The following is a 21,728-nucleotide window of genomic DNA, read 5'->3' on the forward strand; positions in this document are numbered from 1 at the left end:
GCAACTACTGTATGTTACCCTACACAGTAGAGCCTAACAAGTGCAATGCATTGTTTTAATTTAAAAAATCCGCATTGGCCTCAACTTTGTGCCGTAGGCTTAAAAATTACTGTATGTGTAGTGGTTCTTCCTTGTAAATATTTTAAAAAAATAAAATATATTGCATCTTTAACAACCCCGCTACAAGTAGCCATCAGTATTCTGTATCATTAACAACTCATTTTGGGGGAACTACATTAAGAAAAACAGATGCAGAGACACAAATGTCTTTTACCCTGAGATTTAAATGCAGAGCACTGGTTAGAAATAGATTTATGCTAAGTGAAACACAACAGAAGATTTGTGTGGGATATTGTGTATAACGCACAGGAGAAGGATAATACAATCCACAAAAGTGCTCCAACTGCATCGTAGAAACGACGCATAACACTAACACTTATACTAGCTTATTAACTAAACACACAAGAATTTTCAGTGAATTTATGGAAACATGATGCAGACCCTGCTCTGATCTTGCCCATAAAGGAGGAAGCCCACAGCAACACGCAGTTCTTCTAGATCTAGGTTAGACAGGAAGCTCCTCTGAAGCTCCGCCTCCACTCTGTTTCCACTGGGACCGCTGCAGCCCTGCAGGAGTACCACAGCCGACTGGCACAGCAGCCAATCAACCAGCTTTCTCATGGCAGCGCTGTCCTGATTGGCTAGGGCTTTGCGACCCCAGAGGCTGAGATGCAGCATGTTAGCTGCAACACGAGCACTGGGGCGCTGCAGGGGAAGAATAATGCATTCAGTGCAGATTCCAGGTATTTGTACTTTTTTTGGTCCTAACTTGTCCTTCAGTTAGGAGTCTGCTTTTACCTTGTTTGGGTTCCTCCTGAGTAGCAGTTTAGTGACCAACTGAACATCCGCTGGAGCACAGGCAGGAAGAGGAGGTAGCTGCTTCTCCTGGTAGTTTGTGCTGTGCAATCCTGCAGGTCCGTAGAAAGGATTCTGCAGTCCGAATATCTCATAGGAGATTGCCCCCACAGCCCAGGCATCCGTCTTGGTGTAGTCAATCACCACATCAGGACCTGGAGCTGCAGTCGCCACCTGGAGACAAGAATAACAAATTTTAATGAGTTTTAACACATAAATATTTATGTCAATTCAGCTTTTTCACTTTTTTGTTTTTACATGATAGCAATAAACTTCAGTTTGTTTATTTGGTTTTTATGCTATGATCCAACACAAAGTCAAGCAAAAGGAAAATTAAGTTTTACGAAGTATGTCTTAATTAATTTTACACATGGGGAATACAGACTTATGGTTTTATCACAATATTTTGTGGCCTTACTGTGATGACAAGTTTGTCAGACAGGTTTGCTAAACTGTTTAGATTACACACAGATGGATTCAATATATTAATAAAATGAATTCTAATTTCATCTCAGGGTTAAACAGTCAAAATATCCCAACAAAACCCATTGAGGTTTGCAGTTTTAGCATTACAAAATATGACAAAGTGACACTTTAAGAGGTAAGGTACATCATGGCTAATTTTGTTACCTTCCTGAAGTTTCATATTGAAATATTTCACTTGTGTCAGAGAATATTTACTGTGGTTGAAGTATTTAGACTCACCTCAGGAGCCATGAGTGAAGCGTTTCCTCCTCTGCTGACCCACATGCTGTTAAAAGGAAGCTGTAAGCTGGAGTCATTCTGGGTCAGGCAGCAGCCAAAGTCAGTAATTACTAAACGGGGGCAGCCACCTACAAGACAAATAAAGGAGAGAGGGCCAAAATATTACAGAATATTATAGAAACATGATTAACCTGGGGTTTATTGTGTGTTTTTATATCTCACCTGAGTCAAACTCTAGCAGTATGTTGTCTGACTTCAGATCCCTGTGAGCAACACCCTGCCTGCACAGATGGTCTACCCCCTCCAGAAGCTGCAGCACCATAAGAGAGCCCTGCCTGCGGTTGGGTGTGGAAACCTGCAGGTACTGCCGCAGTGTGTAAGGATAACTATAAAGCAAAAACAACAGGAGTTCAATGAAGGACCGCATGTGTTAAATCTGATAATATAAACCAGTGGGAGATTTTAGATTAAATATGGCAAGCCATATTTAACTTTTTCAAGCCATACTTTTTCATAACTAGGAAAAGAGTGCGATTGTTCCCGATGCCTGCGGGGTTGAGCCGAGCTGGCAGCACATCTGGATATTCCTCCTCCGCACCTGGTAGCAATGGCACGTCTGCGGTGAAAGCCCGATACACTCTGATCACGTTTGGGTGAGCTGAAACTCTTTTGGGAAGCACTCCGAAATGTCTGCATTACAGAAGGATTCATCAGCATGTTTGTAGTCCTTTGATCTGTGCATCAGACCAGGATTACAAGATATTACACATTACACATATTTACCCATCCAGAGTAATGTGCTCTTTTTCCTGTTTTAAGGCCAGAGGACCAGATGGGACAAGTTCTTGTGACATAGATTTTAATATTGCCTCACTTGAAGATCCAGCCTGTGTACAAAAAACAGCAAAAATTAGAACGCTCCATCAGTTTACATTTAAACAAAAATAGGCTTGTGCATAAAATTCTGAAACCGAAATTACCTCTATTAGGCTAGCATAGCTTCCTAGCGTTTTCTTATAATAATAAAAAATAAATAAATAATTTTGCTAAGAAATAAAATAAATTTTTGAGCATTTGTAATTGATTCAGACAGCACCTCTAATAATTTGAGCAATTTTTTGAAGCTTTCATTCATCACTATATAACAACATTTTCTGCAGGTTACTCACTCACCCCAAAGTTCCACAACATTTTGATAGCCAAAGGGAAGTTTCTTAAGGAGCAGCATGCTGCAGATCGCACATTCTGGACTTCCACTTCATTGTCCCGTAGTTCCACTAGCGTGGAGTCTCTCTCCATCTTCTTAGGGTGAGCAAACTGAGCTGCAGCCTCGTACACGGCCGCGTTGGAGCCTTTACCAATCTGGTTCCCTATAACGTAGTCCTCTAGTTTGAATCCAGAGGTGAAAGGTCTCAGTGTGCTCTGGATTTTTTTCTTCTTAAACACAGCCTGCGCATTAGGAGGACAAACAGGTTACAAGACATTTCTAACTTGGATCGTTTCCACTTTATATTGGACAAACCATCTCCAAACCAAACATGAACCACCGCTGCAGCAAACATGTTCTGAAAATTGAAGGGGATGCTACAGCTGATTTTTTTTTTACATTATCATAACATAACATCCAGGAGGACAGAGTAACATTTATTTGCCCTTTGGATTAAAAATTAAATATGCTGTGTGGGAAATGCATAATAAATCTATTGAGGTCTGACCAAACCAAGTAAGAATTTTCAAAAGCAGTCAAGATTGCTTGAAGACTTTGAAACAGAAGTACTGAATCTGTCCAACTTTAGGTCACCATACCTGTATTTCTTGACATGTTGCAGCGCTCTGTCTGTCCTCCTCCAGCTGCTGCTCGATAAGCCCCACGCCGAGGCCAAAAGCCAGAAACACGGCCCTGTTCCGAGGCGACGCGCCGGTAAACCTCCTTCTAAAACCGGCGGACTGAAGCTGAGCCGCCAGACCCCTCAGAGAGGTGCGGTAATAGCGGTACCGGGCCGGCAGGAAAGCCTGAGGCTGAACGGTGCGGACCGACGGGCCGACACGGAAACGGTCAGCTCGGAGCTTTGCTGCGACTCGGCCGCCTGATTTAAGGAGACCAATCTGAAGAAAGGACCGGCCGAGCTCCAGCCCTCGGCTAATGACGTGTTTCACAGACATGATGAACCCAGATAAGGAATTTAAATAGCTCTTTCTGTGAACTTCTGTCTCGGGTTTACTGTTGTTCTAAGGTAGCGCGGACTGTTGTCGCAACAAAAAAACAACACCATCCACGCATGCGCCACAGAAGCATTTAGGCATTATTTTTAGTGACATCTGGCGTTGAAAAAGTGCAACAGCAAGAATTCTTTATTTTGAAAAACAGTTGGTGGAAAAGACAAACTGCAGGAGTGGGTCTACCTTAACTGGAGACCAACAAAATGCAGTATAATACAGAAAACCCAATTATTCAATTTACTTTGTAAGTTTAGAAAATTTACTTTATTACTTACACATTCTTTTTAGGTTCAACCAGTGTGTGAATTATATCACAAAGATTTTAGTTCATACAGATATAAACATCACACATTATTTCCTTTTTGAGATTATTTGAGCTATGTCTTAAGGAGCACTGCAGTAATGCAAATATACATTCAAAAATTGTTACACTGATTTATACATTTAACCCACAAGCAGATGAACTGTTGAATTAAGTCAGGACATATGTGCTTTTATGTTGAATTTTGCAACTGAAATTGATTGTCTCACTTTGATTAATATGTATGAATTATAACCTTACATTATTGTCAAAAGTCTTTGAAATATACATTTTCAAGACAATAATTTGCAAATTTTTCATCCCCAAAGATAATTTAGGACTAACTGATATGTAATGAATCGTACATGAAATAACGTCTGGGAAAAAATTGAATGAGCTCATTTAGGCCATTTGCTAACTATGCAGTTTATTGTGATCCAATAACTATTAAAACAAAAATGCTGTTCTTTATGAAGTAAAACAAGATCAAATAAACATACATTTATTTAGGAATATGTTAGAAATCATTCAAAGAATAAATTACTACTTAATTGTGACCACCTAAATAATTCAGTTGTATTTATTTGACAGTCAGAGAAGTAGTTCTACAGTTTATTCTAAGACAATAATATTTCATCAAAACAACCACAAAAGCAAGAAAGACTTTTATATAAAGCATAGGAAAAATGAATACAAGAAAATCACACAATGATTTGCTATTATGCTATACTAAAAGTTATTTATAGTACGATGAGGATATGAAGGCAAAATTATGTGTTAGAAGTGTTGACGTTTAATCAGAATTGATGATATATTTGATCCATGGCACATAGTTCCTCACTTTGGTGTAGACACCGGGGAAATATGCATTTGCACAACTGATGCCCCAGGAGACAATCCCCTCAAGGTTGCCATTGCAGACAAGTGGGCCACCGGAGTCTCCCTGTGGTTAACCAAGCACAGGATGATTAGCTTATCTTACTTAGTCAGACCTGAAATAAAAGTGCAGTGTCAGAAACTGCATTTTTTTGTCTTGTTGAGATGCTTTTCATAATGTAGTGATGGATTCTAGTGCTGTTCAGGACTCTAGTGTTTTTCTGTATCTTTGGAAACTTTGTTTTCTTATTTGACAAAAAAAATGTTAACACCTGTTTCAGACAGCACAGAAATATCTTTCTCTGAAAAACAAAACAAACTGGCACTTTTTAAATATAGCAAGAAAATATATGAAAAAGTGTTTCACATGTACAGCCATTGTTGAACAGAGAAGCCTTAGCATTTGTTGCATTAGTGAACCAGCTGTAGCGATGCACAGAGCAAGGGGAGGGGAGAGTGATTGATAGCGCTAACACCCTCCTCCTGGCTCTGATTGGTTATTTCTGACTGAGTGATGTATCCCTGCAGGGAGAAGGCAGGGATACTTGAGGTTTTTTTTTCCACAGATTATCTATCTTAAAATTTACTTTAAAGTGAACTGACATGTGAAACTATAGTTTAAAGAGGGTGAACTTTCTTCCATGACGGTAAAGCAGTAGGAAAAGTTGATCATAAAGACATGTACTCTTAAAGAATAATGTTTTTTGTACCTGGCAGGAATCTTTGCCACCATATTGAGATCCAGCACAAATCATGTTCTCAGTGATCCTGCCCCAGTAGTACCAGTTGCACATCGATATTTCTTTCACGTCCACAGCTCGGAGCACTGGAGACAGCACGTAACTATAAACCTGTGTCACACCCCACCCGCTCACAGTGCAACTGTCCCCTTTTATTGCGGGGGTGCTCTCATCAGGCAGCCTCACTGGCTGGACGTTGGCGTTCAGCATTGCTGGCTTATCGAGCTGTAACACAAACCAGTGAAATGATGAGCAACCAGTCCTTGTCAATTTTGTTACATGGTATTTATTATTTCATCACCACTCCCCTTCTGCAAACCTTAATAAGCATGATGTCATTGTTGAATGTCTTGTAGTTGTAGCTCTGCACATATATTTTTGAGACACCAAAGATCTGTTCAAGTCCCTCCTTTTCATACAGGTTGTGTTCACTCAACACCACAATCATCAAGTGGCTCCTAGGAAAAACAAACAGTCCCATTCAAACCCCCAAATCTATTGATGAAGCAACAATTATCCAATTATCAGAATATCCAAATCTATTGCTGTTTTAAGTAAGGTTAAAGAAATTACTAAACAGAAAGGCCTTCTATTTTTGTCAGACATGATTGTGTGGAAGTCTGGGGTCGTAGTTGTAAAACATTTATAGTTCTGATTTTTCTTTTACAGGAGAGGGCTGTTAGAGTCAAAAGTGGAAGTTGACACAGAGATTACATAAACCAAATATTTTTACAGTTAAACACATTAAAACTTAATGAATTTAGTAGACTTAATATGCATGCATGTCTTAATATGTATGTACAAATCACTTGTGAAAAAATTACCAAACAATAATCAGAACAGATTTACAAAACAAATTTGTAAAAATCTGTTTTGAATATTTAAAAGGAAGTGGTATTTAAAAAAAAGTGTCAGTTTATCAAACAATATTGATAATGAGATAAAAAGAACGAAATTGAAATTTGAAAATCATTATAATGAAGCAATGTGGTATTAAATAAGCTAATGTTTTGTTTGTATTAGTCTTATTGTCAAGAAGTTATTCCAGCTATTGTCTCTATTTATGTGAATAGGGGTCAAGTTTAAATTTTTTTAAAACTTAAAATTTTTGTTTAAACTTAAAAAAATTAAGTTGAAAAAACGTATTAAATAGGTCTCTATTTTATGAAAAGAGAACTATTCATTAAATATTTAATGAATTATTTATTGAGTAAATGAAAAAAAAATAAAATGAAAGTAAAACTGAGATTAAATGCAATTTAACATCTTTTTAATTGCAGTTCTTACGGTCTCCAGCAGTGGGCAGCAGACACCACCCACTCTTTGTCCACCAGTGTTCCTCCACAATAGTGCTCCCCTTTCTCAGTCTGCAGGGAGGCCTGGTATTTGATCGAGTACGGTTGGACCTCCAGACCCCCGATGATCCTTGAATTGAGGTCTTCTGTTTACAGCAGTGAGCAAGAGGGTATTTAGGTTTTGGCACTTGTAACATTTAATAGAAGGAAAAGAAAAAGTTTGGTAGGTGTGCGCAAATTTAATCTCAACCCATAACCTTAAAAAAATATCATAGGAGCAGGGTTGGGCTCCAATTCAGCCTATCATACTGTGCATGTGTGCACATAGGGTGCACAGACATATGCGCATCACACTGGGTTGAGTCCTGAATTACTTATACCCTGGTTCATAAATTTCTTTTCTTTCAGTTTAGGAAAGTGAGAAGGACACCTTTTAAAACCTAGTAAAACAATTTAAAATTGATGTCAGTTCTAAAAGCTCTCAATTTAGTTAAATCTTTTTAAATATGCATTTCGAAACTTAATCATACCCTTCTCAATAATCCATTACAATAATCAAACTCTTCTTTTCAAGTTTCCACTCGGATATACCTATTAGCTTTGGTAATGTCCAAGTCTTTAAAATGGAAAGTCCTTCTTAAACTTTAGCTTTTTACAGTTAAAACTTTTTTCATTGCATATTAAGAAGTCAGAAGAAATGTGTTGCTCAAATTAATAGATTACTTTGCCCCTAAAAAGTAATCTTTTTAGGGCTTAACTGTAAACAAGATAACATGCGACACAGTTATGTTTACACACAGGTATGCGCTCACCAGCTTAGGTAATGTATTCGTTTTAAATTTTCAAAGATTTATGTTTTTAAAATATAATAAAGAACTTACGTGAGCATACTTTTGAAGACAGAATAAACAGCACTGCTGCAATTTGTTGAGGAGACATCATTGATGTTAAATAATCTGTAATAGAAAAGCAAGTATTTTTGGAGCTTTATTACAGTATATATTGGAGCATCTGTTCTCATTTCAACATGATTAAACAAACATATAAAACAGTTTAACAGTTTGAATCTCAAGAATGCATCTGACTCAAAATGTCAGGTGCATTCTTTGCAAATTTACATAAATTAAATATGAATTGTAAATCAGTGTCAGATCAGTGATCATTAAGAGTTGAGTTCAATTGAATTATCTTTCGCTTACCGTAAGGTGAAAAGCTTGAGCCCCTCTGTGCTTCTGGTGAGACCAGTGTTCTCCTCCTGGCTTTTTAAGTGTAACTGTATCCTTATACAGATCTTTTGTTAAATTTATCTTTCCATCTGTCCTCTGACAATCTCACGCTCTGACCTACTACATGACAAAGATATGGTGTTGTTCTGTTTTGTAGGCTCAAGTTTTTTAGTCCAGAAGTATTTAGGTTGGAAACGCCTCAATCTTCAGTAATCCTCACCGGTTTACAGGCAAAATAAAATATTAGACTCTTGTTTATTGGAAGAAATTAACAAAAATGTCCTGTGGCTTTTCTGGAAATGCACAAAATGTGAATTTAAATGATTCCTGTCTGTGCAAAAACCTGTTTGGCAGTATGGGACAGCAGCTCATCACAATAAGCCATTATTATTGTCTGCTGTTATCTTTTAACTCTGGTTTTATAAACGTTATTGTAAATCAGCATTTGAATTTACCAAAGTCAAAAAGATTTAGCATTAATGCCAGTAATATTTTTGTACCGATTGAAGCTTGTTGAGAAACTACCACAAACATTGTGACCATTGCCAAGAAAAAAAATTCCATGTCTCACCCATAAAACTACAGACCTTTAGCATTGTGTTACATTTATTATTTTATTTCAAAATGTTCATATTGTTTCCACATTTTCTGACTTGGAATAGTTACAATTTTCTTTGTGGTTAAGATGTTTTGTCAAAAGAAAATTTTTATTTTCATATTGCTTCAGAGAAACTGCTGTCACTTTTTTCATCCTCATGTTTATCTGGGCCTAAGCATGAGTAAATAAAGATTGTGTAAATCATCATATTTGTCATATGCGTAAAATATGAGATTGCTTATGATAAATTCCCTTTCTGAACAATTCATAAAAATCATTTATAGCTTTACATTACCACTAGTTATATTACTTTTACCGTGACATCAGAGTCTTGTTTTTTCTCTTTTTCAAACTTAATAATCTCCTAAACATCTGTTGTGCAAAGTGTCTAGACAGCTTTGCATTAAATGGAGTAACATTACTGTCAGGTCATTTCTGCAGTATTTACAAAGCATTCCCATAAATATACCAGGTTTCCTTCAAAAAAGAGATTTTGTCTCAAGGGACTTCCTGCTAAAAAAAAAAAAAAAAAGATTGGTTAAAAAAAGAAGTGTCACCAACATCTGGTGGTGTCTGGTTGTTTCTCCACGTTCTGACAGCGATGCCACGTAATTTTCTGAAACTGCATGTGCTACAGTTTCATCAAAGAAAGGCAATGCTGGGAAATTGCTTACTGCAGTCCTGTATCTTTGTATGGAAGGCAGATCCACAGTAATGGAATACTGGCATGAGAACAACTAAGCAATACACACAGGTGTTATATAAAATGCTTATGTTACTTCTGTAAAATGCACTGAGTGACATCTTTTGGTTGTTGTATCAGGCAATGATAAATTTACAAGTGTAAATAATCTATATAACTTCAACTAAATTTTTGTTGAAGTTGAAACAAATTTTTTACATAGAGATTAAATTGATTTGTCAGTGATCTTGACTATGGACTTCATTTTATTATGTTTATTTTTTGCCATATTTCAGCTCTAAAAATAAATAAATAAATAAACAAATAATCACCTAATCACAAAGGTTTCGCTAAAAATTAAACAACAAAAAACTAAACAGGAGCAGAAGGAAGGATTTTAATCTCAGATTTTTTAAAGACGAGATGAAGAGAAACAATTATGACATAACTTGATCGCACATACTTGAAATTAATTGGTTCCATTTGACTTGTGAAGTGCTTTGATATCATTTTGACTGTAAATTTGTGCATCACAAACAAACTGAATTGATTTGGAGGCACCCTGGTGCAGTAATGGCAGCTCCTGAATTGAGGAAAGGTTCATGTGGAGAAAATAGACAGAGTTCTCCTTCCAAGGGGATGACAGGCACCTCAGCTGCAGTTCTCAGCACAAGCAAAGGCAGCTTGGAGGGCTATTACCCGTCTGAGGTCAGGAACTCCTCTGAGGGACGGCAGATGAGATGAAACCTGCTCCATTTTTAATGACGGCCGGCTTCAGACATGCTGCCTTGACCCGTCCTGATCCAACAGCTTTTAGCTGCCAAGACCCTCATTGTTATCTTTCCTGGGGAAATCAGTGAGAGAAGCCTGGACAGTGATGAACGGCAAAAGAGAGCCTTCCTCTTTCTCTTCTCATTTAACAAGACAGCAGCCCATTTGATCCATATTACAAGCTGCAGCCACCTTTGGACACAGTATGTCAAACACTGGCCATATGACATCAGAGAGGTTGATAAATGACACATTAAAGTTAACAAATAGCTGCGACTTTCAGGCTTATGGTCCCTGCAGATCATTTTACATGAGACGAAAAGAACCAGCAGTAAAACTGTACAACAACAAACACCTATGGCGTGATTAGGTCATGGAAGCAGTGAGACCAAAGAGCAATGTTAAGGACATTTCAATTATATATCGGCCTGAGAAGGACGTGACCATGGAAACGGAAATAGAAACTATTGGAAACTTGAGAGTGCAGTTGAGATGCCTTCCCCTTAAATTAGACAGGTATCACACAGGTTAAGCCTCTTGCTGCGGGAAGACTGCTCTTTCTTTTGTAGTCGTCATGAATGTGACATCTTTATTGCTCTGTATATTGCTGAAAGTCCTGGCTGTGAACTGTAAGTACACTTCTTTAAATGAATTGAAATCAAATGGCTTTAAGTGATATTAGATTGGGAGGAAAGAGAGGTTGTTGCAACGTAACAGTCTGAGTTTATCCAACATAATCATGTTCTTGAAATGAGTGTGGATGGATGTATACCTAATGTATTACTGGGGTCCCTGATTAATTTTTGAAAGCATCCCTTTTAGCACATTTTGAGATTAGCAGCTTTGATGCTCCACTGAGAGCAAAAGTGTGACCCAAAGGCTTTTACATCAGAATACGATTGAGCATCTTATTACAAGCAGAGTGAAAACCCAGCAGAAAATGAAAGTTAGAGATTTTTAAAACTCAAAAGTTTGGGAGATTTCAGAAAAGGCAATTAAAAATGTATTTTGAATATTTTTAAAACCAAATTAATGAATGTGAAACTTTATATTATGGCTGTTAATGATCTGTGACAAGGCATGTTTGAAGGTTATGAAGTGACAAAATATATAAAATACATATTTCCAAAAAGAAAAGGTGAGAGAAAGTGAGCTTGTTCACAAAAATAACTTGAAACCATGTGCAACAATAGACAAGAGCTCATGGCAACAATAACAAATGAGTAATTGAGGCTGACGCCCTGAAAATGTGTCACAGTCCTAAAAAATACCTTGGAAATGTGATAAAGAACTAGAGCTGGTGTAAAATGGGATATTTCTGTGTTTTAACCTATGAAGTGAAAAGTTGTTAAAACTGCTACATTCTCCTATTAAGCTGGTATTAAAACATCAGTATTCTTCTTGTTGTCTGGTGATCTTTCTGAAAGCAAATACCAAAGGTAAAGTTCCAAGGTCTTATATAATGCTCTCTAACTTCCAGTCTATACTTCATGCACTGTATGATGTCTCCATGTTGGTCTCAACATGCAGCAGAGCTGCTAATAATAGCTTCTGATCAATGTCCCAATTAAGAAGGAGATTGCTGCACCACACTGTGGGTGGATGGAGGGAGGGATAGAAATCTTTTTAAAATCGTTCTTACTTGAATAAATGTAAATAATGACATATTTTTGTTCATTTTGGAAAAAATAATTGAGAATCTTCTGTTAAATTGTGAACCAAATAAAACTCAGGATTAAAATGTCATGATTTAAAATAAATACAATGATAGATTAGCTTTGACAAATGGAGTTTTGAGATTTGAGATTCATGCACCTGTGATTGTTTAAAATTTTCTATGTTAAATATATAAAATATCTCAGTTTTTCCCACCAGTTTGTATTGGTCACTGAGCACAACTGTGAGCAGATTCTAGTTTGAGGCTAGAAAATTTTTACTGTGTTGGTAATGTTAATGTGTTCACTGAAATTACAGTCAGAGTATCTGGCAGCTCTGATAATAGATACTATACTGTATATTATCTATGATTGTGTAATCATAGATCAGTTTGAAGCAACTTTATCTCATATTGTTTTCCATTTGGTTCAATGTTGGGTTTTGTTGGTAATTGCTGTGTGAAAGGCTAACTTCCATTACCAGTACAAACCAATAACTATGTTTCTCTCAGATTTACATGAATTTATTTTAACTGAAACCAAATAATCAACTCCTGGATATATAAGTCATGTCTTTGTGTTGTTCTGCCACCTAAATTCCAAATAATACATCGGTGATTCTGATTGTAATGTGACAAAATGTGAATTTTCACAATCTGATAGGAGCTGACGAACAAGTTGTGTCTTTGGCTTACTCAAAACAAACACCAGATAATGATGCTGAGCTTCATCCTTGCTGGGAATCAATGCAGCTCCAGGATGAGATCGTCCTTTATCGATCTGTTGAGTGGAAGGAATCTGCAAGGCGAAGATTTGTGTGTTTTCTGTGACAAATGAAAGTACAACTGTGTCAGCTCTGTGTTTCTTTCCTGTTAGAATTAATTCCCTTCTGTATGTCTCTATGTGTCACAGGTCAGGGTTTTGCACAGGAACGGATAGTGGGAGGCTATGCGCCCGTTCCTCATTCCATCAGGTACATTGTATCATTACAGACGATGACACGCCAGCACTTCTGCGGGGGCTTCCTCATTAACAGATTCTGGGTAGTCACAGCAGCACACTGCAACATTGGGTGAGCTAGTTTTCTTCTTCTGGTTTGCTTCTGCAGAGAATAGATGTTGCATAACCTCCTGAAAAAAGCACAAACTCAATAAAGAGGTGAAATAAATCCCATGTCACAGTCTGGCTTCAGGCTTTTTTTTTTAAGGAAGTCATAATAAACAGAGAAGTCTTATGGTACAAAAAGTTCTTGGCTTTATTTTCTTGGATCCAGGAATCTCCAGCCATATCAGATGCCAAGTTCTATTAATGCCACGGCTGAAATAAAGCAAATGAAAAATGATACCAGTCACACAATGGTGCTCTCTGCTTCTGCAATCGGACCCATGCAGTGGTCTAGGCTCCCAGACAACACACTTTTATATGGATTACAAGCAAATAAATGTGCCTGCAAGGAAGCAATCAATTCACACAATGTTTGGCATTTAATCCAGATAATGTTTTACATCAGCTAAGTGTTACTTTGAACAGTACCTATTATTAAATGACAATCAGTGAGCGGCTGTAAGTGTTGTCGGGATCCCAGACATCTGTGTTGCCTTCTTCCCTTTTAGTTAACAAAGAGCAGAGTTTCACCAAAAACTGTGAATGTTTTATAATTTTCCAAATTCGCTCTCTTATCCATAATAAGAAAACATCAGAGATCTGATTACAGCTCCAGACACCTAAGAAAAACAAAACAGACACTTTCTCCACATTGTTCCTATGCATTTATATATTACGTTGTCTTGAAGAAGTATTTACTCCACTTAAACCTTGTCAGATTTTGTCACATTAGTATCAAAAGTTTAAATGTATTTTACTAGGATTTCATAAAACAACAACAAAGTATTGCATAATTATGAAGCCGAACAAAAAACCGCTTACTTTAAAATGTCGTATATTTGTTTGTCTGAAATTTGTGCCCATTTCTCTTTGCACCAAAACCCAGGGTCAGACTGGTATGGAAGGACATCAGGAAAAAAAATAATGGGAGTAATTAGTTGACATAATGTCAACTATTTACAATCCCACAAAATACACCAAGATTTGTAGTTGTAATGTGAAAGAATATGAAACAGTGAAGAGTATAACTATGTCTCTTTTTACTGTCTGGTGTGCCATTTTGTGATGTGGCTTAAAAAACAGATGAAAAGTACCTGACCTGGTTCAGAACAGCCTGCAGCTTTCCCAGCAGCTTTCTACCGTCTCTACAGACAGCTCAATCATTCTGTAATGGGCATTTATAACATTTCTGCGCTTAGTATGACCCCTTCTCCATCAGCCAGGTGTAGCATTCAGCAGACCTGTGAGGGGAAAATCATTTTCTGGTTCATTTTTGTATCTAGGATGCCAGTGTGAGGTCAATAGGTTTGAGTAGTGTAACATTGCTGTTTTGTGCAGTGAGTCAGTAAACTTGAAGAAGGAAAAATATGTTTTCTTTATGAAACAAATCAAAGAAAGTACAAGTAGTTGGTTTTTCAGGCTTAAGTTTACATGAGAATTAAACCATCAGAAATTATTGCCCCTTCCACCACCATCTACATGAGGTGCTTGCTCTACCAGTAATATATAATTTTGACAAAACATTCCACCTACAGTATGCAACTTTGCATACTGTAATAGTTCTTGATCCAGAAGTGGACTGGGATGTGAAGTAGTAGTTTATTAGGCTGTGGAAGACTCTCTGACAGTCTGAGGTGAACCTCTGAAAAGTGATGCTAATGCAGGAAACTGGACTTTTTAAAAGTTGAGAGGAAATCCAGCTCTTGAATTTTAGTCAAAACTTTGAAAATGCGATGTCATATTTTTTACAAAGAGACTTTCTCCTGACAATCTTTCCACATTAGCTGTAGTTTTCTTTTTTTGTAGAGGTCAATATTTTTTTAATGTTTTAATGTCGATTTTTAAGCAACCTTCGTCACTGTATGCCGACGGGCTTCAAATTGTTTGGAAATGGCCATATAAGCTTTCTTAGATTGATGTGCATCAACAATTGTGTAGATGCGCTAAATTTGTTTTTTCTTTTTCCTTTTCTCCTGACATTGTTTTAATACCGACCTAATTACACTGCCCTTTTCTTTCCACGCTAAATTAAACAGAATCATCAGCGGTGTATGATTTTACTCAAAGCGTTTCCATTTATTTTACAATTTTTTGCTATGAATTATGACAGTCTGGAATCTGATGTGTGTTCTTATACACCTGAAGTTTGAATTAAACAATTTCAAGAATTGATGAAGACAAGATTTTTATTATAGCCATAACTGTAACTATAGTAATTGGGCACATCTTTTTAAGATATGCATGAACAACTCCTGGCATTAATGCAGCATATTTTGTTTTGTCTACAGGATAAGCAAAATGGTGGTAGTAGCAGGAGACTACTCTTTGTCCATTTATGAAGGCACAGAGCAGGAAGTGTTCCCTCACTTCTTGGTGCCACACCCTGAGTACAACCGCACCGCAAACAACAGTGACATCATGCTCATTAAGGTACAGAATGCAAATTAACTGGCAGAATCTTTTCCTGAATTCACCTGATCACAAAGAACACCAAAAACAAAACAAAAACAAAACAAAAAACCACTTTCTACTCTGTTTCTAGCTGAGGGCACCCATCTACCTGAACGACTACGTGTCCATTGTGCTGCTGCCCAGGCAGGATGCCACCATAGCGGAGGGCGAAATGTGTCGAGTGTCAGGTTGGGGATTCACCAGCCCCACTGGGGGCCAGATTCCAGCCACCCTGCGGACTGTCACACTTCCTATTGTGTCTACAGAGAAATGTAACAGCACTAAGTCGTTTAATGGCCGCATCACTGACAGAATGCTTTGTGCCGGCTACAACGTTGGTGGAAAAGATGCCTGTCAGGTGAGAGGTCTCCTGTTATTTTATTCAGTGTGTAAATAAAATATTCCTGATTTAAATGGCCACATTTTGCAGAGACAGAATCGGCTAGACTTGTATTTATGTTGTTGCTATAGTGTCTTGAGCCATTTTTATGTGAGTATATGGTTATATTGTTACCCTTCTTTCAGTTTTCTTCTTCAAGAGATCAAACTTTTATAAAAAGATCTCAAAAAGCCTTTTGTGAGAAGCCCAAAAGGATATCTGTAATATAAATAAGCCCACATCATCACAGATCCACCACCACACTTACCAGTAAGCATTTAGCTCATCTTCATCCCTGGTTTCATGGGAGACACACATGGACTGTTTATATTGCCAAATAATTCAATAGTAGTCTCACCTGGTTGAAGTCTCAATGACTTTCTCTAGGCCTGTATTTTATTTGTGATGATGGGACAGAAAGGAGATTTTTCTGGCATTTTTTCCATAAAAACTAGTAAATAAATGATGGTTAGTATGGAGAAATGATTCTCAAACAGGAATATTTGGATCTCTTTCCCCCTTTCCTGACCGCTCTCTTCACTATCCAAATTGCTAGGGGTGCTAATATTTGTGGAAGCAGTTATTTTGTAACAATAAAAGATAATTTAATATTGGATTAAGTCAGCAGGGCCATCAGTAAATGAGGAGGTCTCTGTGTGGTCATGGTTCTGGTTGGTCAGTCAAACACGTTTCTAATTTATTTAGTATATTCTTCAAAAAGAGACTGTTTTATACACTATAAGTGTATAAAATTCAGTTTTGTCCAGAAAAGGATACATGGAGGAAATCACGTTCCCTTTACAAGCTACATACAATGGTGTTATTGCTCTCAGCAGCCCTGATGAAAAAGTCAAAATCAATGCTGTCTTTGTAATGCTCTTGTTCCTCTAAAAGTGTCCAGCAATAAACAAATAAATGTTTTCTCCTGGAAACATGTCAAATAGTAAATTGTAAATAGTTACTTTAAGAGAGAGAAATGTTTAAACATGGAAAGATGGGCACAAGTTTATGATCTAAAGAGAGAATATTGAGTTATTGGCAGCAACAGCTCAGCCAATGCCCCCTCAAAGAAGGCAGCAGAAATTAATCAGATATAACCTGTATGAAAAGAAAAAAAGCACATAGGGAACATAAAATTAATGGCAAAAATAACAGCAGATAATGACTGACTATAAGTTTTATCAAAAAGGAAAGTTTCAAGTCCGGTCTTTTGAAGTAGACAATGTGTTTGACTTATTGACTAAAACTTGGAGGTGCATCCACTGGACAGAAGCCTGATGCAAGTTCCTTTTGTCCCATTGTAGTTTTAAAGATGATAAAAGTCACCAGTAAACCTGCAATTTCAAAGCAAAGAATTCAGTTGGGAACATGTGAAACAATCAAATCTCTAATATATAATGCAATTTAATTATCAAAGAATTAATATGTAAGAGGGTAAATATTAAATCATCTTCCAGATTTAAACCGGGAGCTGATGAAGATCAGATGTTATCTTTTCTTTAGATTCTCAACAGAAATCAACATATGCTGCTAATATATAACCCCTGGTGGTGCTTTATGCTGTTCTTTTAGGGAGACTCTGGTGGCCCACTTGTCTGTAACGGGCGGGCCTATGGAGTGGTGTCATGGGGAAGAGGATGTGCTGACGCTCAATTTCCTGGAGTCTACACTGCTGTGTCCAAGTTCCGCCGCTGGATAGACAACACCATATTTAGCTACTACAGCAGATGTAAGAAGGATTAGAGCTCAGTGTTAATTCATTGGAGACATAACTTCCTCAATGTTGCCTTCTTTGATCTAATTTTACATGCACTATATCAGGTGAACACTGGAGGATACATTCAGGGATGGTTCCATATTCTAGGAAACATTCATTGTAGCCTTTGGGCTGAGAGATAGTTTTCTTACACTAGGCAGCCACAACATTATGAAAAATACAAGGTTAAAAAAAAAGGTATAATTTTAATAATGTTGGAACAAGAATGTTGAGATTCATTGAAAATTGCCAGCCCCCAAATCGAAAGAAACTGGTTGCACAAAACTTCTTGAGCTTCCTAAAAACTACAGCTTATGGCAGCAAAAATGCTACTTGAACTACTAGTAGCAGTACTAGTAGTTCAAGTATCCCAGTATTAGAACCATGGTTTTAGAAATTCAACCTCAAATCTATGATACGCACCTCAGATATGTCATTTGGTGCGGGTGTAGAGGTGGTGAGGCAGAAAACCCTCAGACCCAGCCTAGATGAATGATTGTATTTAATGAAGAAGTAGGTACAAAATATACTCCAAAAGTCCAAAACCCAGGCATCACTGCTGAGCAGAAAACCAGGGCTCAGCACAGGTAGCAACAGGGTAAACGAATGGACTGCAAACACATTGACAAGGAATAAGGAACACAGGTGGAGTTAAATACACAGAGGGTAATCAGGGAACGAGACACACCTGGGAACAATCAAGGGGAAGACAGGACAAGAGGAGACTCAGAAAACACAGAAACTCAAAATAAACACACAGAAAAACTCAAATCAATAACAGAGAAAACCCAAATCTTTATAAGATTTGAATTTCTACTTGTTAATCTTAAATCAACACCAATTTGGACCTGATTGTTATGGGTGATTAATGTTAAATATAAATTCACCAGCCACTTTATTCAGTGCACTTGCTCAATTGCCGAGGGAATTATTCAATTAGATGAAAGCATCTCGATGCAACATGGTACCTGGACGTGCTGAAGACGACTTGCTGAATTTTGAAGTGAGCATCAGCATAAGGAAGAAAGAGCATAAGTGAGTAATTTAGAACCTGGTGATCTCCTTGGATTTTTGCACAAAAAAAAACGTATTACATATCAGCATTTACAAAGAATAGTCAGAGAATATCTGATATCTGGATTGTAAATGCCATGTTGACGTCAAAGGAGAATAATAGATTGGTTCGAGATAATAGAACAGCAACTATTGGTTTAGTTACGCTTTGTTAGTGCGAAAGGTTAAGAATACTATTTCTGAATACACAACAAATGTGTGTGTGTTCAGAAACCAAGATCTCAGTGTCACCTTTGGTAGCTCGGAACAGACAACTGTTTCTGTAATTTGCACAGGAAAATGTCAGACTGGAAAATGTTGCCCAGTCTGTTGAAACTCAAGTTTAATAGCAACTTTTGAGACGGTAGATCAAGAATTCTGTTGCATCTATACCAAGAAGAATGAAAGTGGTTACAATGGCAAAGGAGAAAGTTGTATCTTGTAAAGCGATAGGCAGTAAATCTAAAGATCTACCAAGTTCACAAAGCAAACCTCCAAGGACATTTGGTTAATTTTCGATTCCCACCCAAATTTAACATTCCAGGAGCATTCCTTATTGTTCCATAACCCTGAACAAAAAAATTAACCCCTAGAGGATGTTCTCTGAAGTTTTCTGTAGGTTTTGCTTTGTGTAACCTTAGAAGAACCTTTAGAGAGCTTAGCTTTTATAAGGGGAGTTTTCCTTGTTACCCAGTACTGTAAAAGGTATTGCCAGTGAAATCATTGACAATACACTCAAACATGAAACATAAATCTCAGAAGTTATTGTCTAAGCTTAGATCAGCTAAACCAAACTAAGCTAAACTAATCTAATCTAAACCGAGCTAAGCCAAGCTGAGCAAGAAACATTTTTTAAGTTTTCCATATGTTGGACCAGTTTCTTTGACTTTATAGCAAGTCAAATTCTCTTTTAATAAGAACAGCGTAAACATCTTCAACCTCTACACTTGTGATAGCTGATCTATCAAACAGCTTCAGACAATGTAGCCACGATTTCACATCAGGTGAAAGGTGCCATACTGTCATTCACCTGCTTTATGTGGACTGTTTGAAAGGCTAAAGTCAAAGATACATTTACACGCGTCAAATAAATGCACTTATAAAGAAGAGAATGCAATTATGAATATCCATCTCTCTGAAGATGAATATGAATATAAATGGATATCTCTAAAGATGGATATGTTAACGTTACTATTAAATTCATTAACTTTATTCTTATGAATAACAAAGTGATATTTGTCTGATTCATGGCATTTAGAGTAATAAGCCCTCTGTTAAATTTTTAAGAGGTCTTGATATCTTGACAATCTATTTTTATGAATAATTTCAGCAAGCATTGGGTTTGTTACATTTCCCAACTCATCTTTAAGGGGTGTGCAGTTTGCATGTGTAATTTCCACAGGGTTTTTATCTTTTTTTTTTTTTTTTTTTTTTACATATTGCTGGACAGTGACCTCAAAGTTTAGAAAAGGGTTGGTTTGTATTACATTGTGCTACAAATATACATTGCAAATGGATATATTAATTTTTTAAATAACACAACTATTTGTAGTGTATGGTGTTTGTTTTAATGTGCATGTACAACCATAGTAAAAAGAAAATACATCCTCAAGTTCTAGGGGTTTTTGTATACCTGACACAAAAAATGTGACAATTCAAACCGGTAGATTATTTTGTTGTTGCAACAATGGCTATTGGCATTATACTATTGAAAGTCTGCGTTTCAACAGTTATACCTCCCCATATACATATGGGTAGGTTTAATTGAGTTTACAAATAATCTTTGGTAAAATCCCTACAACAAAGAAAGAGTGTATTTTTCTTTTTATCCTCACTATGAGTTGGAAAAACAAACTTTCTTGACAAGAATGAACTGATACCTGGAGTGCTTGGTGATTTATTTATGGAGTAGAGGCTGAGATATCCTGTAAATATGGAGAAGGCACCATGGAGACAGAGAAGTGAACAAATTCAGGGAACATTAGTAAAACAATTTTTTTCATGTATATGAACACATAGAATAACTGTACTGTTTCCTTGTTTTATACATGTAAATAAATTACTCATTCTGCTTTACTCACCCTGCTCTGATTTCTTAATGTGAAGTTAAAAAGCTTTGTCATCAGTTTTTGTTTTGTGACCTTTAAGCAACAATGTCACAGGTTGTTTTGATGATATAGACTCAGTTGCCATCATTATTGACAATTCAAATATTTAAGGCATGAGAAAAATTACTAAGTCAAATGATGAATATTTAAAAACTTTTACATATCTGTTTCATCTAAAGTGAGCCATTTGATGGCTTGTCATTGATTTTCATTGAACACTTATAAATGATAAAAAAAAACAAAACAAACTGGAACACAATCAGTAAATATGCATGGCGCCAGTCGTTCCTTGGAGCAATCTGTGTAATGGCCTCCAAGAGTCGTTTGACTCTTTCTGCCTCCTCATCTCCCTAGCAAAGCAGCAGCCACAGTCAGCTGGGATTCCTGTAAAACACGAGCGGTCATAAAGCCGACTCAAATCAGTACACACTGCATCACACCTGATAGGTGTTGGCCGCCACAATAGAATAAATAGTTGATGGCCTACTTCAGAGAGAGCTCTGGTTTCAATGCTTGGCCCGGTTTGCTCTATTTTAATGGGTGTGTCAGCAGCCAAGCTGATTGATGGATTTCAAGTTCTTTTATGTTTCTGATTTTACAGTTTTGGTTACATGGGGACTGAATTCTTTTGTTGTGGCATGAGAAAGCATTTCCACAAGGTCTTACTCTCTGTCCCTTGACATGATTCATCCTAAGCCCTCTATACGCTTGCAGGGCCACGAAAGGAGATAAACCTTTTTGTGCTGCATGGAAACGTATTGATTTACGAAAACACATCGTGACCATCACATGAATAGCTTCTCCCAAAGGACAGGGCTTTGTGCCAGCTAAAAAAACAAAACATAATTTCACAGAATTATTGGCTTCTTTTCTCTGAACTTTCCTGAGTTCTG

General features: G+C 37.1%; 3 protein-coding genes across 3 annotated transcripts; 1 reads left to right on the top strand and 2 right to left on the bottom strand.

The window, feature by feature from the left end:
* Positions 1-153: 153 nt before the first annotated feature.
* Positions 154-3,899, bottom strand: pink1 (PTEN induced kinase 1). Its single transcript, XM_055056719.1, has 8 exons — positions 3,427-3,899; positions 2,794-3,069; positions 2,404-2,507; positions 2,128-2,310; positions 1,843-2,006; positions 1,621-1,748; positions 859-1,089; positions 154-765 (listed from the first exon to the last, which is right to left on the bottom strand). Exons 1-8 carry the CDS (start codon positions 3,781-3,783, stop codon positions 481-483), a joined length of 1,728 nt encoding a protein of 575 aa, XP_054912694.1. The 5' UTR covers positions 3,784-3,899; the 3' UTR covers positions 154-480.
* Positions 3,900-3,953: 54 nt separating this feature from the next.
* On the bottom strand, positions 3,954-8,357 carry LOC129376995 (trypsin-3). Its single transcript, XM_055056721.1, has 6 exons — positions 8,252-8,357; positions 7,934-8,008; positions 7,045-7,198; positions 6,077-6,215; positions 5,728-5,982; positions 3,954-5,084 (listed from the first exon to the last, which is right to left on the bottom strand). The coding sequence occupies exons 2-6, from the start codon at positions 7,992-7,994 to the stop codon at positions 4,935-4,937; spliced, it is 759 nt and encodes a 252-aa protein (XP_054912696.1). The 5' UTR covers positions 7,995-8,008; positions 8,252-8,357; the 3' UTR covers positions 3,954-4,934.
* Positions 8,358-10,878: 2,521 nt separating this feature from the next.
* On the top strand, positions 10,879-18,032 carry zmp:0000001088 (trypsin-3). The gene is made up of 5 exons (XM_055056882.1): positions 10,879-10,958; positions 12,897-13,056; positions 15,377-15,518; positions 15,631-15,897; positions 17,491-18,032. Exons 1-5 carry the CDS (start codon positions 10,904-10,906, stop codon positions 17,659-17,661), a joined length of 795 nt encoding a protein of 264 aa, XP_054912857.1. The 5' UTR covers positions 10,879-10,903; the 3' UTR covers positions 17,662-18,032.
* The last annotated feature ends 3,696 nt before the right edge of the window (positions 18,033-21,728 follow it).

Source organism: Poeciliopsis prolifica, unplaced genomic scaffold (genome assembly GCF_027474105.1).
Source record: "Poeciliopsis prolifica strain line A6 unplaced genomic scaffold, Auburn_PproV2 SCAFFOLD046, whole genome shotgun sequence".
NCBI classification, from domain to species: domain Eukaryota; kingdom Metazoa; phylum Chordata; class Actinopteri; order Cyprinodontiformes; family Poeciliidae; genus Poeciliopsis; species Poeciliopsis prolifica.